The sequence below is a fragment of the Aristolochia californica genome, unplaced genomic scaffold (assembly GCF_029961685.1).
Source record: "Aristolochia californica isolate CCGP_79_NKW_82.1479 unplaced genomic scaffold, dmAriCali1.0.hap1 SCAF_10, whole genome shotgun sequence".
NCBI classification, from domain to species: domain Eukaryota; kingdom Viridiplantae; phylum Streptophyta; class Magnoliopsida; order Piperales; family Aristolochiaceae; genus Aristolochia; species Aristolochia californica.
In genome coordinates this window covers 1617633-1638249 of record NW_027181771.1, presented here as the reverse complement: position 1 = coordinate 1638249, position 20617 = coordinate 1617633, and the positions used below count along the sequence as shown (strand labels likewise).

General features: G+C 40.4%; 1 protein-coding gene across 2 annotated transcripts in view; it reads right to left on the bottom strand.

Moving 5' to 3' along the window:
* Positions 1 to 20617, bottom strand: part of LOC137966584 (tRNA ligase 1-like) — a 68396-nt gene that overhangs the window by 12400 nt on the left and 35379 nt on the right. For both annotated transcript variants that reach the window (XM_068813261.1, XM_068813268.1), the window contains exons 16-18: positions 9620 to 9685; positions 9224 to 9513; positions 4277 to 4384 (exon numbers count right to left, since the gene is read on the bottom strand). In XM_068813261.1, the coding sequence (XP_068669362.1) occupies positions 4277 to 4384; positions 9224 to 9513; positions 9620 to 9685 (464 nt within the window). The remainder of the gene's footprint in view (positions 1 to 4276; positions 4385 to 9223; positions 9514 to 9619; positions 9686 to 20617) is intronic.

The following is a 20617-nucleotide window of genomic DNA, read 5'->3' as shown; positions in this document are numbered from 1 at the left end:
TTTGAAAAAGCTTTTGATAACGGAGAGGGCCAGAGGAGAGAAAGAGGAGGCAATGAGGGTGAGAGAGAGGGAAAACAGAATGGGGATCTAAGAGGTGCAATCGGCAGAAATCAGAGGAGCAAACTTGTGGATGGAAGGCAGCTCATACAAGTATGGTAGAACTGCAATCACCATCGAAGAAAACAACCCGAACAAGAAAGGAGATCCGTATCACAGTGGGTAGTGGTGAGAAATGATCCTTCATTAGCATCCCAATGGTAGCCTGCACCAACTTCATCAAACAGTTTGAAATCATTACCCATGAACGCCAAGCAGAAGTTCAAACTCATGAACTGTAGGCTGGAGAACTAGTGTTTTTACTTCTCAATCTTCAAGAACCCTAAACCCTAAACCATGACTATCTGAACTGACATAACCAGACCTTATCTTAATTCTCACCCTTCTTTTTTTTTAAAAATCAAACGTACAATCTAACCAAAGAAATCCATCGCTACAGCATGGCACAACAGGACAAGAGTTGTTAGTCACACCGGGCCCACCTAGTGAATGCGGGGAGACCGTACAGGGTTTAGGGTTTACTGCCTATTAAACCTCACATCAAACCCACCACCAGAAGAACACCGCCAATGCAACCATTCCCCGTCACTCCCATCCAAATCAACACCTCCATCCCCTCTACCTAATTACAAAATCATTTCCCATTCACCCGCTTCACAGACTCCAATTAAACCATCCACCTCTCCCAATACCCACCCAGATACTAACAATGAATACCTCATCGTCACTCTCCCCACCAAGACCTTAGCCGATGGAAGGGAATTAATGTCGCTCTGTTTGACTGTCACAGTGACAAGCACTAGCATCATTTCTTGTAGCTTACTCAACTGGATTGCCAATCCACCTCTCAAAAGACACGCTGCTCTTATCTAGGGCCCAAGGAATGGTTTATCGGCTTTGTATCAGCAAAATACAACCTCAATGTGTAACCTACATCTGAACTCCCCACACCTGGGCCCCCCAACCGCCATTCAGACCTGGAACTACAGCAATGAAAATCGATCATACGGCCAATGGATCTGGCTACTAGGACTCCCACTTGAACTTTGGCAAGCATCAGTCATCCAGCAAATAGCCAACCTCGTTGGCCACATGGTACAACTTGACCAAATCATGCAAAACCTTGCTAGGATGGATTATACAAGAATATTCATCATCCCAGAACAATGTTGGATGGAACACAAACTAAATAGAATCAATGTTGGAGATGAATTCTTCTGGCTCAAAGTTCTCTTTGAAGAAATCAGTGTGGAGATGACACCTGGCACTGGCGCAGACAGGATAGAGGCTCAAGAAGGAAGACGAGAATGAGTCAGAAACTCACGATGGGTCATGTAACAAGTAGTGAGTTAACTCGGACCTACAACTCAATCATAGAATCGACTCAGAGCTTAAGAATACACCCTACTTATTCTAATCTTGTCGAGTCCCTCGCTAATTCTCTTGTTCTTGTTCCTCTTCCCATTATATCTACATTGAACCTTTTGTGCTTTCCCCTCCATTGTCTAAGCCTTGCAGGTCTAGAAACACAAGCCAAAGCACCCAACTCCAGTTTCTTTGCCTCCTCTACCAACTGAAATAATCATTCCTCCTACAGGGCCCTCCATATCACCTAATTTGTCTAGAGATCCATCATCTGATCTCATTCTTGATTTGCTTGTGACCCTATGGAAAGGTAAAAGGTCTTGTACCTAACACCCTACTTCTAATTATGTTACATATGAGCCTTCCTATGCCAAGTTTGTTTTTGTCTTGTCTACCTAAGTTACTCATACATATCTATAGGCTATGGTTGACAATAAATAGTTGCAAGCAATGGAATATGAAACGATGTCCTACGATCACGGAGGACATCAGAGTTGTCTGATTGTCCCCAAATGTCACCCTTGTTGGTTGTAGATGGGTTTATGCCATTAAATACCATGCAAATGGTTCAAAGGAGAGGTATAAGAATCGCTTAGTTTATACATAATCATATGGAGTTGACTACTATGATGTTTTCTCTCCAATTGCTAGCTTGACCATCTGTATCCTACTTTTTATCATTGTAAATAAAGGGTGTGCAAGCAATTGGACATTGTAAACACTTTCTTATATGGAAATCGAAGTGAAGAGGTCTACATGGAGCAACTTTTGGAGTTTGTTGCTCAAGGGGAGGTGTACAAGGTCTGTAGACCAAAGAAAACAATCTATGGGTTGAAACAATACCTCGAGCAAGGTTTGAGAAGTTTAGCAATAATGTGATGAAGTTTGGTGTTAGGAATCATTCTAATCACTTCGTATTTGTATGTCAAGGGGAGGATGGAAGTGTTATTTTGAAAGTGTATGTTGATAATAGTGTCATGGGGAGTGATACTAGGGGTATTGAGGATTCAAAGTCCTATTTGAAGTAAAAATTCTAGACCAAGGATTTGGGTAGATTGAAGTTTTTTCTGGGCATTGATGTTACTCAAGGTAAATTGTTCTTACCAAAAGGAAGTATATTCTTGATTTGTTAAATGAAACTGGTTTGCTGTGGGCAAAACCACCATATGGATGCGAGTCTGGACTTACATGATGAAAGTAGTCCAAAAGCGAAGGATAAGACTATGCAAAGAAGGTTTGTTAAGCAGTTGTTATATGCTACTATTACTGGCCCAGACATCTCCTATGTTGTGGGTATGGCAAGTTAATTTATGGAAGACCAGACGTGTGTTCATCTTGATGCTGTTATGAGAATTATTATATACCTAAAAGGAGCTTCAAGTAAAGAACTGAAGTGTGTGACTAGTCATCACTTAGATGTTATGGGGTACTCAGATGCTGATTATACAAATTCAAAAGTTGGCAAAAAAAACATTACTGGTTACTGATCTTTATTGAAGGTAATCTAATCATTTAGAAAAGTGAAAAGTAAACCACAGTGACTTGGTCAAGCGCTTGAGTAGAATATAAGGCAACTTCCCATACAATATATGAATTGTAGTGGGTTAAATGACTTATTGCAGAATTTGGTTTTCCAATTAAGAGACCAAGGGTCACACAACATGATAATAGAGCAGCTATTTTCATCAGAGAAGTAGAAATCAATGGACTCATATGTACCCCATATGTCATCCTCTGAGCAAATTGCTGATATCTTTATTGAGGAACTTCCTAAGAATTTTTTTTGGATATTATGTAACAAGTTGAGGTTGTTTAACATGTATGCCCAGCTTGAGGGGAAGTAAGAGCAACTTGTAATTAGCCCATAGTTATTCATTTTATAAAATTTGGGGGTAGATTAGGAAGCTAACTTAAAAGTATTTTTTAAGTGTAGTAGTTTATAAAGGGGTAATATTGACTTTTAGCCCTAACTTATGTACTTAAGGAGGAGGGATTGATTTTACCCCTAATCTCCCCTTTTCTTCTAAGTGAAGTTGGCAGCTATTGTTGGTTTTCTCCCTAATTTACTCAATTTCCTTTTTCAAGATTTGATTTTTACTACTTTATATTGTATCAAAGCAGAATTGATTTTACCCCTAATCTCCCCTTTACTTCTAAGTGGAGTTGACGGATACTGTTGGTTTTCTCCCTAATTTCCTCTATTTCCTTGTTCAAGATTTGATTTTACCACTTTATATAGTATTGGAGCAGATTGTGTATATTCTCTATCTCTCCACGACCAATCTCCATTCCTACTTCCAAAGGTTTTTTCCTCATAATTCCTGAACATAAAATCATTGCAGAGATCGACCTAAGAGCTGGGAAAACACCTTCAATATAATGTTTGTCCTTGGTTTCCTTTTTTTGTTTAAATTTGCTTTCACTATAGCCTTTGGGTGCTCAACTGTTTTCTGATTTTTTTTTTCTTTGCTGATTTTGCAGGTCTTAGAAATCACCTTCAGCATAATGCTAGCCTTTAGTTTTGTTTTGTATGCCCTTTTAGGCTGTATTTACTGACTTTGAACAATTATAAAATGCTGTTATGTTTTTTTTTTTAATTTTAAAAATTTATAATTTTTTATTCACTTTTTACTTTTTTCTGTTATTTACCCATTTACTTGGTGATTGGGTGAATAATAAAAAATGAATATGCTTGTCCATTAATCAATAGAAACAGAACACAGAATACAGAATAAGCTATTCCATTTCTTCCGTATACTGTTTACACCCTACTTATGAGGATAAAACACACTTTTCACAGAATAGCACAACATAATGAATCCACAAATGGAGTGGCCAATTGACAATTACACACCTTTTATAATATCACCCATCAGACTATGCATAGGACGTTGATCTCCCAGAGCTTCTGGTGAACTTAATATTTCTTTACACAGTGCAGATTTAGCACAACCTGGTATGCCTGTGAAAAGGATGGCAAGGCATATTGTCATGATGTAAAGTTCAAAAAGAAAAACCAGAACAAAGTGTTAAACAAATGCCATACCAGAAAGATCAAGACAATTTCACTTTGTGTCACAGTAAGAATAAAATCATATTAATGGGAAGAAAGCCTCCAGTGAGAAATTCATTGAGCAACAAAGAAACATAAGCTAAAAAATACTATATATAAAAACCAAACTACGATAGCTCTTGGTTGAAATCTTGAAAGCAAAACATAATCGAGGAACAGTATATTGACCTGAATCATAAGATATCTTATAATCAAAAGAACTAATTTAATAAAAAATAGAAATGCCATAACAGTAATTTGAATGGCAGAAGTCCAGAAAAGACCATCCAACACGAACCCATTAGTTAATAGGAAACACACAAAGACACGTATCAGTGTTAAAACATCCTAAAGTGGGGAGCTACTCGTGTGAGCATTCTTCAGAGTCTCTGTGGCATCATTGGGACACTTTTTTCTGAGATTCCACCATATTAATTTTAGTTCTATGAGATTCCACCCATTAGATGTTGTTATTCCAGATACATCCGCTGAGATTTCATATTTTCAAATAGGGCCTAAATCTGAAAACAGCTAATAAAATCAATTGAGAACAAAGTAGTAATTAGAAATTTTCAATAATTATTAAATAAAAGAAAATAGTGGGGCCTTGCCCAACTACCGAAGTAGGAACAAGTTCGTCAATCCTCTACTCTCTCCCATCTGATAAGCTGACAGATGAGAAAGGCAAGAGCAGAGGAAAGGGGAAAGCTTCCACACCCCCCCCCCCCCCCCTCCCCCCCCCCCCTCTTCTATAAGATCCAAGAGGGGGGCCATCGACTCGCCTGGATTGTTGCCTCTCCCCCCATTCCCTCTCTATGCAATAGAGAGTTTTTGTTGCCCAAGAGGAGAGTGGAAAGGAGGGGAAGCCTCCCCTCTTTTTTCAATGAGACAAAAAGTCAAGAACCTTCTCCCCCTTCAGAAAATCAAGGCTCATCTAGTGTCTAAGTCCTTCATCCTTATAATCTTCTTCTTCTCGTGGAGATTCTAGATGGAAAAGTCAAAAGAACAAAACAAAGCCACAACGGTCTCCAAGTGTCACATAACTTGCCAAATTTATAGTAACCTAAGAAGGAACAAATTTTTCCTAAGGCCTCATTGCCAGGTCTGATTTCTTCACCACCAAGAACTAGCAAGGAGGATTAGGCATCCGGCCTACGAAGGAAATGAAAAAAACTCTTATGCTCAAATGGATTTGGAACTTCAACATCAAGCATAACAATCTATGGAGGAATATGGACAAATTCTACCTTCAATTTTCGGGTGCTTGGTGGAGAGAGGGTGGTGTCGCTCGCCTCCTATCCCCGATATGGAAATCAATTTATAAGCTCCTCCCAGTATTCAGAGATGCTACTTTGTTTCACACGGGCAATGGAAGGACCTCTTCTGGTAGGATGAATGGTGCGGTTCCCCGCTCCCTCTCGGAGGACTTCTCGAGGCTGTATAGGGTGGCTAGAGACCTCTCTTGCTCAGTGGCGGATTCTTGGAGGGATCAATCGTGAAGTCTCCCATTCCGTCGAGGACTAAATGATGAGGAATCTTCGGCTTTTTGCTCTCTCTGTACCAGACTCAGCAATATTATTATCCGTGAGCATATAGTTGATAAGCTGACTTGGAAACCCAGCATTAATGGCCATTTCACTGTTGCTTCTGCTTACTCTCATATCAGAAAGCAAAACTACAATATGCATGAGCAGAAGGCAAATCTGACTTGGAAACTCTCAACGCCAAACAAAATCAAATTTTTCGTGTTGTCGGCCATCAGAGAACAAATTCTTACTTCTGAGAACCTTCATAGAAGAGGCTTCACCGAACCTGATCTTTCTTGTCCCCTTTGTGGTGTGTGCGATAAGACAGTCCAGCATGTCCTCTTACACTGTGGATTTTCTTGGCAAGTCTGGATGAAGATTTTTCAGAAGATGGGGCTACATCAGGACCTCTTCGGTACCTTTGAGATGGTTAGAGGCATTCATCTTCCTCGGTTGAGCAAGTTAATACTTTCTACCTATCTTGCGCATGTTCCATGGTGCATTTGGCTCGAGCGAAATAACCGGAAATTTAACTCCAAAGCGTGCACCCCCGGACAACACAACTTCACATGTCGTTGGCCTTATCTCGAGCTGGCTTCATACAAGGAAAAAATTTGTCGCTCTATCAGGTTTTTCACTTTGGGAAAATTGGAGTTTGATCACTCATATGACTGGCCCCTACAAGACTTCGATTATGGCCATCTGGGATCCTCCCCCTTGCGACTGCATCAAACTCAATTTTGATGGTAGTGCTATTAGCTGTACTGGGCCGGCTGGAGCAGGTGGAGTCCATTGCAAGTTAATCATTGAAGGAGACTCGAAGACTGTCATCAGTTGGTGTTCCAAAGACAGCTCCCCCCCTTGGCGCCACTGGCCTATCAGATTGTATTGCTGACATTGTATCATCTATCCGTTGCAATTGGAATCTCATTCCTAGATCAACCAATTCCTTGGCTGATAAATTGGCAAAATTTGGAACTTCCCAACAATCTCTCATTGTTTGGGAAGGCTTCCCTCCTTTGTAATTTGCTCTTTTTGAGCTTTTGTCTTAATAAAAATCAGCATCATTTAAAAAAAAAAAACTAGCAAGGAGCCTTCTTGCTTCAATAAGCCTTATTGTTGCCAACTTTTCTCCTTTTTCGTCATTGAATTGACCAGCAAATTGCGATCCTAGGCATTGGCAAACACCACTGGATTAGTTGTAGATGCGAAGATGGAGAAGATAAATTATAGAACGTAGGTGTTATTTTGGTTGTCATCAATCTAAGACCTAGAACTTCATTAGTTCAAGTCTTGTATCCAGATTTGAAGGTTTGTCATGATGAGCCATCTAATGGCTAGAATCTTACCTAGACTCTACTAATTTGATAGAAAATCTGATTTTAATTTTGTCTAGCCATCCAATCACCAGGTCTACCAAATATTGTCAATTTATTTGTATATATGAAGCCTAGGTTAGACAAGTCGAGAGTAGTCAAATATTTGAAGCTGAAAAGGCAGCCCAAAAGTGCACATACAAACCTGCAACAATCTTCGAAGAGCCTCTTAACCATTTTGAAACCGACGGGCAGAAACAAGAGATGCTGAACCAGCGATTCTATGCCCTTCAAGCTGTGGTAATCAATGTCTTCAAAATGGACAATACCTCTCTTCTAGGTGATGCAATCTTTTACATTAATGAGCTCAAGAGTTGTCCACAAATGAGAAGAGGGGACTCTTTTTTAGGATGCCCAAGATGAAGGCAGAGCCCCGTCTGAAGCAGAACCACTCCCCCCATTTCTACATTGTCAATCAGAAGGTTTTCTATTCAATTGAGAGGAAATGTGGGGAGGGGTTCTGCTCAGGGACGGTACCGCCCACTTCTAGGCTTCCATTCGATAAAGGGCACCTCCGGATTTTTTAATAATTATTTCCACAAAATATTTAAGAAATAAAAGTTAAAATAGGGTAAAAAGGGTAAATTAATAAGTTTAATTGTTTGTAAAATTTAGTAAAGGTGTTGACTTAATTTCCCGTTAGATTCAAATTACACGATCACATTTAGAATTATGGTACACACTTAGAAATTAACCTAAAAATAAAAGCATATCAATATATAATCCTAATATCTATTTTCTTTGGAGTTCAGTTAATTATATACTATAACTCTGTCAATGAAGCAAGATCCATCAAATCTGCATATTTATAGGCCCAAAACCAATACCAATAATATTCAAAGAGTTATTAATGTTAGGAATTAGAGGCCCTAATTCCAAACTAACGAGAACAATAATAATAATCGCAGAAGAAGGAAAAAAGCAAGCACGGAAAAACACAAAAAGATTTATATAATTTCGCCTCAAGGTGAGACTACGTCCTGTCTTCTACCGCTGCAGTAATCCACTATGAAGATGAAATAGTTTACAAGAGAGGTGTTGTTTTTCTCTAACCTCTCTCGGCCGTAACTGATGCTCCTCAGACTGAATGATAAAACCCCAATGGCGGCACCCCTCAATTATAAAGAGAAAATTAGGGCAGCCTCTTTACAAGAGTAAAATCCTCAAACTGCCCTTAATGACACAGCAACTGCTTTGATGGTTCCTGCTTCATGCTACGAGCTTGAATCTCATTTTTTGGAATGATTGCTCAGCATAGGGAATAAGTATCCAAGCCCATTTCTGCATAATGGCCAGTCGACAGAAATAATAATCTAAGATCCAGCAGCTGGTTAGTTGTGCTGCTTCCTGCTACGAGCTTGACCTCATATTTTACAGTAACTCAAATGGAAATCCCGTGGAGCCAGTATGGTGATGCTATTCATAATGACAACGACTAGATTCTAAAAGCATGGCAGCACAGGCTCCATCAAAGTAGAGATCCCAGCACTTCTTCTTGATTATGGAGGGTGACTTGGAAGTGTTAGACCAAACAACAAAACCAAACATATCCACCATGATCAGTTGGGCCTGCAAGCTATCTTGGGTTCAATTTATTCAGGTCAGATTCCCTGAACAGCTATTGAAAGTTCTGTTAACAGCTAAAATCAGCTGCTGCTAACTTTCCCAGGAACAATGTCACATAATACCCCAATAGCAGAGCACGAATCATCAAAGCATTTCAAAGTTAAGTTCAAAACCACAATAAAATTCACATTTAGTATAATGCTTGAAATTTCACTTAAGATGAAGTTATTTGTGACACTCATGCAAGCATATTTTTTTAGTGCTTGGGAAGAATACCATACCTGGAAAGAATACAATAAGACCTTCATCTTTTGAGACAGTATCCTTAACAACAGGGCTTTGGCTTGATGGTGATTGTGCACCTTCCGCATCCAGATCACCCTCCTCATCTCCACCTTCTCCAACAATAGCAATGAAATCTTCACTCCTGACCAGGCTACCAGCAGACCCCACCAAAACTTGATTTTCATGAGACCGCTTAGCATATAGCTCAAGGAAGGCCTCAGCTTCTGTGAGGTAAGTGGATTGTGCCAATGGTTTCTTCCCACACTTTCTCTGGATATAGACAGCCCTAGTAAATACAGATGAATGTAACTCAATATCAGGATAATAGCATTCAAATTATTAAGGAATGATTTAGATTCCAAAAAGAAGAAAATACAGAAACAAAAACTTACCACTCATCAAGCATTTTGCAGAGTTCCCACTGCTTTTTGGCAGATGTGCCCCAATTTTTCATCTGCCTATCATCACAATGACAAACATCTTTGTTCAGAACATCACAGGGGAAACACACACACACAGAGGGTAGCATCTCTTGCTGTTTTATTTTTTAACAAGATTCATCACACTTCAAAATAAAATTTTTGTTTTCACAAAAAAATGCCCATCCAGGTACCCACTTATCACAAAATTCATGACAAAACTACTTATTGCAGAGCATTAACTTATATGTAATTTGTTGAAATATATGTAAGAACGGTGTCGAATTTCCAGAAAAGGGAAATACTTTACTGACTTGTCCTTAACGGAGTACAAAGAGCCTCTATTTATAATAGAAGAAACTAATAGAATCCAATTACAATTAAATTACCCTTGTCCCAGTTACACCCAAAATTAAACACTAAAAGATAACTCTTGGAATAATTGAACAACTGAACATAAATAAATATAAGACTAACATAACTAAAACACCTTTAATTGAAACTCTTTTCTAAGACCTCCTGTGAGAATTGTAAGACTCTACCATATTAATTTTGGCCCTACGAGAGTTGTGAAGGTCATACAAGACTCTTCCATACTCTTCAACACTCCCCCTCAAACTGGAGTTTATAACTTCAGCTTACAATGAAAAAAGAAAAATTGGTCTTCAATCTTCATTGGCTCATTTTTTTTTCATACATGTAAAATATTCATCTCTTATGCTCCCCCTTTCTTGAATATTTTGGTCACATAAAAATTATCACAACATGTAGAACCTCTTTCTTGTTCTTCTTCTGCTTCTCCCCTTCAAGGTGGGGATAAAAGGGACAGAGACCCAGCTTAGACAAAACACAATATAGGAGAGAAAACCACTCCTCGTTGTATGACAAAGTTCCATACACCGGTCAAAATGGTCATAATCTGAAACACACTCTACTCAATTTTAAAGGCAAAAAAGGGCCCAACTTTAGGGCACAACAAAGAGACAATTTTTTAGAGGTAGCTTAAACACAAAACCCCTCTTGGATGAAGAACTGAAAGACTTGACTCAAGTTGATTATTGAGCGCACTCTTATACTTTTTAAGTCGTGGCTCTAGGCATTGCTCTAAAGTAATGAAAACATAGATTGATAAAATGAAGAAATACTATAAGAAAATAATTTTAACTGGAAGGAGGCAAATATGCAACGCACATACTTCCAAACGAATCTAGAATGCGACCATTTGTTTAAAAAAACTAGGGGAGACTATAACGATAGAACTGAAATAACATAAAAAAATTTGACCAAGTATGATTTTAGAGGGTGACCACAATTTTTTGGAGTTGACGATGCAAAAGATACACAACCAAGTAACAAAAATGCAAAACTTAAAAACAGTATCGAAGCAAAATATTGCATACCTTGAACGAGTACATCATGGAATGATTAAATCTAATCAAAACTTTATGTTAGCTAAAAAACTAGGATTCGAGGAGAAAAGAAAATTTAGTTCACGTCAATGCATGGAGAGAGAATAGGAGAGAAAAGGAAAGGAGAGATTTTCAGCAAAACTGACCTTTGGTAATTTTGATATCCATATCTATCAAAATATAGCTTAAAATAACAAATGGTTTGTTGCTCAAGAAACTAGACTAAAAGAGTTTTCATTTGATACCTAATTTGACATTAAAATTTTTGTTCTTGAATCTGTTATGGCCACTTGATTTGTTTCTTTCTATAGGATAACCCTTGTCGACTTCAATGAGAATATCTCCTTCCATATAGATCAAATTGATATGAAAGTTGATCCTTCTGAAACTAGACTTCGATATATTTCATTCAATATAATATTCCTTCATGAAATATATTTCTTTTGAGGGAAAGAATCTGATAGATTTCGGACTCTTCAATCTAGAGGAATTGAACACTCTTTCTTCTTTGGCCAAAATGACCATTGACCCTTTCGAAATTGATCTCCCTCTAGACAACTCAAATTGAGAATTGGTTTAATAGGCTAGAAAAAAAAATTATAGATCTTTCTTTAGACATATAGCTCTCCATATAAAGCCTCATTCTTGACAGCATAAAACGGCTAAAAAATTGAAGTTTTCTGTTGTTGCTCGAACCTCTCTTGTTGCCTAACCTTTGCTACTTCAAATAACAATTTCTCTTTTTAGAAAACTTCGATTGCCAAAATTCTTTTGGTGTTGAAAAGTAAACTTATAGATCTTTTTGTCAATATATAATTTGCAATATGAAAACTTTAGTATGGAGGTGGGAACGCCAAGGAAACAACAAGTACTAGAACAGGAAAGGAAGAAAAAAAAGTAGAAAATGAACCCTAAACTACTAGAGATGATAAATCAAAAAATGATCACATTATCTTTGTGGGTTGATCAAGTCAACACACAGAACCAGCTCTAATACCATATCGAATTTTTGGAAAAGAGAAATACTTTATTGACTTGTTCTTAACAGAGTACAATGAGCCTCTATTTATAATAGATTCAAATATTTGATCAACCATCTGCTGCCATTCAAGTTGTCAGCACCCACTGCCCCATGTTAGATTTATAACCCCAACACAATCTATCACGTGAAATCACTCATCGCCCGAAATTTGCTACCCCCTCCCTTTGTTTACCAAATTCAACACCTATAATTATTGGCCCCACGCCTTTATTACCCCGCACTGTTACTCAGGACCCCAACCCGTCACCCCTCAATAACTCCCAATCAACTCAATCTAGTTGCCATGCAGAAAATTCCCCCTCTTAACCATACCCAATGTATTGACTCGACTTTGTTGAGCACGTGGCCAACTCAGCCTCTGGCAACCATATCCACGGCCCCACCTAAATTAAATCAAACTCACCCTATAAACTCTCTTTCGAATTCCATCACCAGCATCCTACCTCATTCGAATGACACGGTCACCCCCTGCTCTCCCCCACATCCTCAGCCGGAGAACACATATCAGTCAGACTCTGAATCCACAACTGATGTGGCTCCTCGCATGACTAATCCATCCCTTCCTATTTGGCCACCTACCAAAGAAGACGAAGAAACCTAAGTCGTCCCCTATTCCCTGGTGAGTCAAGTAACCCCACTCCTCCATAGTCCAATGATGAGCTTGATTGGATTCTATTCCCTAGGGGTGGCATCGAACCGAGCCGGTTTGCGAGCGGCTCGAGCTTGGCTCAATTCCGGCTCGGTTCGATTCGATTTATCTGGATCTCGAAAGTTAACAAGCTGAGTTCGATCGAACTAGGGTTCGGTTCGAAAGCTCGCGAGCCGACACATTAACTTAACGATGGCCCAGAAGGCAAGAGCTGGGAGCGGGAGACGACAAGTGTTTGAGATAACTCTTCGTGTTTCACGACTTCTCGAGAATCAGGGGAACAGGGAAACGCAACTAGCTCCTGCCTTCTGAAAATAATGGGAAACAACAATTGATGAACAAGGTATCTCTTCCCCACCAACTTTTCCCTCTTGATTTTCTCTTTGCCCAGATATAGAAACATCAGACCTTTCAAAAAAGGGAGAGACGACGACAACAGAGTTGTGACGGGCCCCTTTGCCGCCTCCCCTTTTTCTCCGTCATTTTCTGGACACATATATCTGTTTCTAAGAATCATTGTTGTCGATTATAGAGGAGAAATGGGTGTTCTCAATTGCCGGTGGCGAAGCTTGTTGAGAAGCTTGGAAGTAGGGAGCAGAAGCTGGGCCAAAACCGTTGATGTGATTTGCCTTTCAAATTCTCCAGTGGTAGTGATTGCCATTGAATTGGTTTTTGTCTCATCTCTCTTTCCCACCCATCTCCAAGGGCGTTCTGTACGTAACCAACAGCCTTCATTCTCTGTTCTCCCTTCGCATTGAGGCGTTCCATTAGCCTTGCAGAAAGAGAAATCATTTATAGGCTTTAGCGCGTGACTAGTCATCGTGGTCGTTAGGTTTCGTATATCCTATAAACAAAGTGAGGGATTCATAGGTTTTTACACCAAAGTTTTTCTTTTTCCTGTTTTACTTCAGCTTTATACTAGTTGTAGGGAAACTAAAACTCAAACCTTCATGTAGAAAACCTCTCCACAAAAAAGTTAGTATTTGTTTCCTCTTATTGTTTGCAGTACTCTCTTAATGCTAACTCCACTCAAGTTTTTTAGAAGAACAGATTGGTAGCATTTCAGAACTGTTGCTGTATGAATCCATGCTCCGAAGAAAAAAGAAAAAATGGGCATGCAATTTAAGTCATCCAAAACCATTTTTCTTTAAAAATTTCTTTGTCTTGATGATTTGGTTTTCCATTCCTTGGATCAGAACGATCTGATTTAGTACAAATGGACAAAACTAGCGTTGTTTTTCAAAGGAATGATTTGTGTTTGATTATTGAATAAAGTTTATGCATAATTATGCCCTTTTTATGAATAATTTTATGCATAATGTATAGATAATTTTATGCAAAGTTAATATACATAGGTTATGTTCAATTTTATGTAAAATGTATGCAGAATTTTATATACAATTTATTTGACATGTATTTTATGCAAAGTTTTAAATGTAGGTTGGAGCTCGAACTCGAACTCGGTTAAAATTATTGGGCTCGAGCTCAATTACAATTTTAGGTTCGAGGCTAGGGTCGACTCAAGCTCGAGTTCAAAATATTTAAATCAAGCCCAGCTCGAACATAGGTAGGTTCGGGCTTAGCTCGATTCGATGCCACCCCTACTATTCCCCCCTCCAAATAAACGGTCACACTAGCTGGTCAATGAGCTTCAGTCAAAACATCATTGATATGATGATGAGACCTAGCAGTAGATAATGAATTTGGCTCGAATTATGGGAGTGGTATACAACGGCTACCTGTTAGTGCCTAGCCAAGTGTTCCCAACAGACCGGTCTTGAATTGGGTTTTCCGGTTCAGACCCGTCAACCAGACCGATCGACTCGACCCAGCATTTTGTCCCTCAACCCAGGTTTCTCTATCAGGACCGTTTGTATTTGGGGGTTTCGGGAATAGGGTTTTGAGTTAGTTGAGACTTTCGGAAATTTGGGGTTTTCGTTCGGGAGTGAGAGTTTCGTCGATTTGGGATAAATTGTTGTTCGATTGGTATGCTTGGAGCCGCAAAGCTCTTCCCTTTCGCTCGACATACTGGAATCGTAGTCTCTACCCGTGGAGTAGGCTATTGCCGAACCACGTAACCTCTGTGTCTCTTCTCTATTGTGTTGATTTACTGATTTTATGCATCTATTTCGATTTCTCTGTTTATTATATACTTCGTAGTTGGATATTCTCTTGATATATGCTCGGATTATAGTCTTTGTTTCAACAAACTGGTATCAGAGCTACGTTTTTCGGCAACAATGCCGGATTTCAGCTCCGTTCTCTCTGCGTTTTCCGGCACTATTCTGTTGTTGGTTTCTGTAAGTGCCGAGAGGGAAAACTCATTTTTTGGGCACTGTTCCGTGTTGGTTTCTGTAAGTGCCGAGAGAGAACTTGTTGTTTGGGCACTATTCAGCTGCTGGTCTCTATAAGTGCCGAGAGAGGTCCAAAGGGAGAGAAGATTTAAGCAACTGAGCATTTTGTGATTGAGGGTATTTTGGTAAAAATGGCTGCAAAGTATACAGTAGAGAAGTTCGATGGGCAGATGAGTTTTAGTTTATGGTGCGTGAAAATGCGTGCCTTATTAGTACAGCAAGGTTTCCACAGAGCATTGAATGGGAAGGATAAGCTTCCAGCTACGATGTCAGAGGAAGACAAGGAGGAACTTGACATCAAAACACTTAGTTCCATTCAGTTGTGTTCGGCCGATGAGGTTTTGCAGGAAGTTGCAAATGAGATGACCGCAGCTGGTTTGTGGCTTAAGTTGGAGAGTATTTACATGACTAAATCTCTCAAAAACAGGCTGTCTTTGAAACAACTCCTCTACACTCTTCGGATGAAATAAGGCACATCTCTCAAAGAACATCTTAATGAGTTCAATAAGATTGTTATGGATTTGAGGAATATAGATGTTACCATTGAAGATGAGGATCAAACACTGATTGTGTTGTGCTCTTTACCCTCTTTTTATGAGCACTTCGTTACGACTATGCTCCATGGGCACGATACCATCTCTATGGAGGATGTTAACGCATCTTTATACTATAAGGAGTTGAAGAAGAAAGTTTCTACCTGTGGGAGCGAGGAACAAGCAGATGGTCTGTTTGTTCGAGGGCGAATGAAGGGAAAGGAGTTAGCAAAGTCTAAGGGCAGTGGCTGTTCTAGGTCGAAGTCAAAAGGGAAATGGGGCAAGTGCAATTATTGTCATCAATCGGGTCACTTTGTACGAGACTGTCCAAAACTCAAAGAGAAGGAGAAAAGAGAAGGAAAGAAAGATGTTGTCGGGGTTGTTGAAGATCATACTGATGGTTCAGAATATGTTCTCACAGTTGATGCTTGTGCTGCACACTCACAAGATGAATAGATACTTGATTCGGGTTGCTCCTACCACATGTGTCCTATCAAGGATTATTTTGCGACATATCAATCGGTGAATGGTGGTACAGTTTTGATGGGGAACAACACGCCCTGTAAAACTGTCGGGATTGGAACAGTTCAAATCAAGATGCATGACGGTATAGCGAGGACTTTGTCAGAAGTATGGCATGTACCAGATTTGAAGAAAAATCTGATTTCTTTGGGTTCTCTTGATTCCCTGGGTTGTAGATGTACAGCTGAAGGTGGAGTTTTGAAGGTCTATAAAGGTGCATTGGTTGTGATGAAAGGGAAAAAGGTTGGCAACCTTTATATGCTTCAGGGCAATACAGTCATAGGTGTTGCAGCAATTTCCTCATATGCAGATTCAGATTCAGACATGACTCGTCTGTGGCATATGCGATTAGGGCATATGAGTGAGAGGGGAAAGACAGTTTTGAGCAAACAGGGTTTGTTTGGTGGTCAGAAAACAGGGAATTTAGACTATGAACATTGTGTTTTTGGGAAACAGAAGTCTTAAATTCAGTATGGCAATCCACAGAACCAAGGGTACAGTGGATTATATACATTCTGACTTGTGGGGTCCCTCTCGTGTTCCTTCAAAGGGTGGTGCTCGGTATTTCATTACCTTCATTGATGACTACTCTAGGAAGGTTTGGCTTTATCCGTTGAAGACTAAGGATGAAGCATTTGTTTCTTTCAAGCAATTTAAGGCCATGATTGAGAATCAAACTGGAAAGAAAATCATGAGGCTCAGGACTGATAATGGTTTGGAGTTCTGTTCAGGGGAGTTCAATGATTTCTGCAAGAATGTGGGAATTGCTCGGCATTGCACAGTTAGGCACACTCCTCAGTAAAATAGTGTCGCAGAACGCATGAACAGGACACTTTTGGAGAGGGCTAGGTGTATGCTCTCTAATGCGAGTTTGGGGAAAGATTTTTGGGCTGAGGCAGTTTCCACAGTATGTTATTTGGTGAATCGATCTCCATCGACTGCTATTGAGTGTAAGACTCCTGTTGTGGTATGGTCTAGATCTCCTGCTGATTATTCAGGTTTGAAAATTTTTGGTTGTCCAGCTTATGCTCATGTGAATGAGGATAAATTAGAACCTCGTGCGAAGAAATGCATATTTCTGGGTTATGCATCTGGGGTGAAAGACTATAGATTATGGTGTACTGATCCCAAGTCACCTAAGTTTCTCATTAGTAGAGATGTTACTTTTGATGAAACTTATATGCTTCACCCCAAAAAGGAGTTTGTTGATGAAGGCAAAATCGAGGTATCAGTGAGCAGGTGGAGCTTGAATGTGATACTTCTGGCAGAGACAGTAAAAACACTCCAGTTCAGTCTATTGAGGAAAGGGTGCAAGATTCGAGTGAAGTAGAAGATGCATCTCAAGAGCAACAGTACAGTTTGGCTCGAGATCAAGTGAGGAGGCAAATAAGGCCACCTCAGAAGTACGGCTATGCAGACATGGTGGCTTATGCATTGACTGTGGCAAAGACCGTTCAGTTTCAAGAGCCTTCGAACTACCGTGAAGCAGTCACGGGTAGTGATTCAGAAAAATGGACTATTGCTATGAATGAGGAGATGAAATTTCTCCAAAAGAACCAAACTTGGGAGCTTGTGAAACCACCGAAGGGCAAGAAGATTGTTGGATGCAAATGGGTCTTCAAGAGAAAGGAAGGAACTCCAAGTGATGACGATGTTTGGCAAAGGGCTATAATCAGAGAAAGGGTGTCGAAGTCCCTGAGGTCTTCTCACCTGTTGTGAAACATAGCTCTATTCGCGTGTTGCTTGTTATGGTTGCTATGTTTGACTTAGAGCTAGAGCAGCTTGATGTCAAGACAACTTTTCTACATGGTAAGCTTGAAGAGAAGATTTATACGCATCAGCCAGAGGGTTTTCTGTTTCGGGACAGGAAGACTATGTTTGTTTGCTTCGGAAATCTTTGTATGGGCTGAAACAATCACCTAGACAGTGGTATAAGCGGTTCGACATGTTTATGGTGGACCATGGTTACTCCAGAAGTGAGCATGATAGTTGTGTTTACTTTAGGGAGCTCTCAGATGGCTCATTTTGGCCGGTTTTTTTAGACCGGTATGTTGGGAACACTTGGCTAGGCACTAACAAATTGGTATCAGAGTTGGGCGCCGTGTTCGGCGTTCGAATCCCCATGTCAGCGGAGGGATTAGGAACGTGAACATACGGCGACAGTTTCTGCTTCGGGTGCGCTAGCTGTTCGGGTTCCTCCCAGACCGGTCTGTTGGGAACACTTGGCTAGGCACTAACACTACCAATCTGGGTGATGACAAATCTTTGGAACATTAGGGGAATTGGTTCTTTGCGGAAGTGTGCCATAATCAGCCACTTCCTCTCCTTATGCAAGCCTTCAATTGTGATCCTTCAAGAAACTAAGTGCCAAATGATGGACGACTTCCTTGCTCAAGACCTCTGGCAATGCCCATCCCTGAATTGGGTTTCTATCAATGTTGTTGGACACTCTAGCGGCTTGATTATCCTATGGGACTCTGTGCTATTTGACATTCTAGATGCATCTTATTGTCGTTACTCCATTGGATTGCACATCCGTCTCGGGTTGCCAATGGTGCTTAGCAGGTGTTTATGGTCCCACCAGATACCTTGAGAGGCGTTGTTTCCGAGACAAATTACTGGAGCTCAACCAGCTTTGGTCCTTTTAGTGGCTTTTCGCAGGCGACTTTAATGCTATATGGTTCTGCAATGAGAAGAGCCCACCGGCAACCAGTATCACTTCTTCTATGAGGGGCATTGTAGACCTTATCGGTATTTGCAAGCTTGATGAGATTCCTCTCTTCGAAAAATCTTTCACTTGATCGAACAGACAGCAATAGCCGATCTCATCCAAGTTGGATCACTTTCTTGACTACCCAGAATGGATGCAATTGTACGAGAATGTGACTGGCATGGTTCTCAATTGGGTGGGGACAGACCACTGGTCAATACAATTTTCTACCACTTTTGGTAAATGGGGCCCCCTCCCCTTTTCGTTTTGAGAATTCCTAGCTGTTGGAGCAGGATTTTGATTCCCACTTGAAGGATTAGTGGTCTCAGTTTAAGATCGATGGCAAGGCTGAATGGTTACTCCCACAGAAGTTGAAACTTCTTAAGGCCAAATTGAGGGATTGGTCCTCTGGTAGCAGTTCCATACTGGGTGCAGAGAAAACCTCCCTTCTTTCAAGGATTGCTGACTTCGACGTGACGGAGGAGCAAAGGTACTGATCTCACTCTGAATTTTCGACCCCTCTCCAAACTGATATGCAATGTATTTTACATCAGGAGAGAGTTCATTCGAAGCAAAGGGCTCAATTCAAGTGGTTGGCAGACGGGGAAGCAAATACAAAAAAAATTCATGTCGTCTCTTCGGCGAGGCAGAGATCCAACTGAATTACCTCTTTATGTATCAATAATGAGATAATGTCGGATAGAGCCTTTATTATTGATGTTTTGCTTAAGTTCTTCACAGATTTGTACTCCGAGGAATGCATTAACAGACCAAAGATCCAGCACCTCCGTTTTGCCAATCCATCCCCCGCCGCTCTCTTGGAGCTGCCCTTCTCTCATAGTGAGATTGAGAGTGTTGTCCTGGGGATGGCCTATGATAGGGCTCCGAGCCCCGATGGTTTTGATGGTGACCTTTACAGACAGAGCTAGCCGATTATCAAGAAGGATGTCTTCACCATGATTCGGGGATTTTACAGCAAGGGTTTTACCTTCCACAACATAGGTGCCTCTTTCATTACTCTGCTTTCTAAAAAGATCATTGTGGAACAGCCAAAAGACTTTCACCCCATTAGTCTCATCTCCAGCACCTACAAGATCATTGCAAGACTTCTAGCTCACCGCCTAAAGGCTCTCCTCCCCATTGTGATCCACCATGGTCAAAGTGTTTTTCTTAGAGGAAGAAACATACTCAACTCTACCATGGCTGACCATGAGCTCCTTAACCATTTCAGCCTCTCTGATGATCCTCGGATTGCCCTTAAGCTCGATTTGGAAAAGGCGTTTGATAGAATTAACTAGCCTCTCTGAGATGAATTGATGGGAAGCATGGAATTTGGTGACCGATGGAGGTTCTAGATTAAGAGTTATGTGCTTTTGGCATCATATTCCCTCCTTCTCAATGGTATGGTTTGTAGGTTCTTCAAGGGCACTAGAGGAATGAGACAAGGTGACCCCCTCCCCCCACTACTCTTGCATATTGTGGTAGAATTTTTATCCTCCATGATCCACTCGGCCAAATAACTTGGTTGGCTATTGCCGGTTAGACACTGCCCGGCCTTTGATGTTCCTATATTGCAATATGCGGACGATACCATTATCTTAGAGTTGGAACCCTTGAAAGCATAAGGAGGATTAAGGTTGTCTTGGGGCTTTTTGAAATTGCGTCGGGACAAAAGGTCAACTAGGGAAAGACCACCTTGATGGGTTTCAATATAAATCCCAAGACATGTAGGCCAGTGGGCCTAATGGTCAT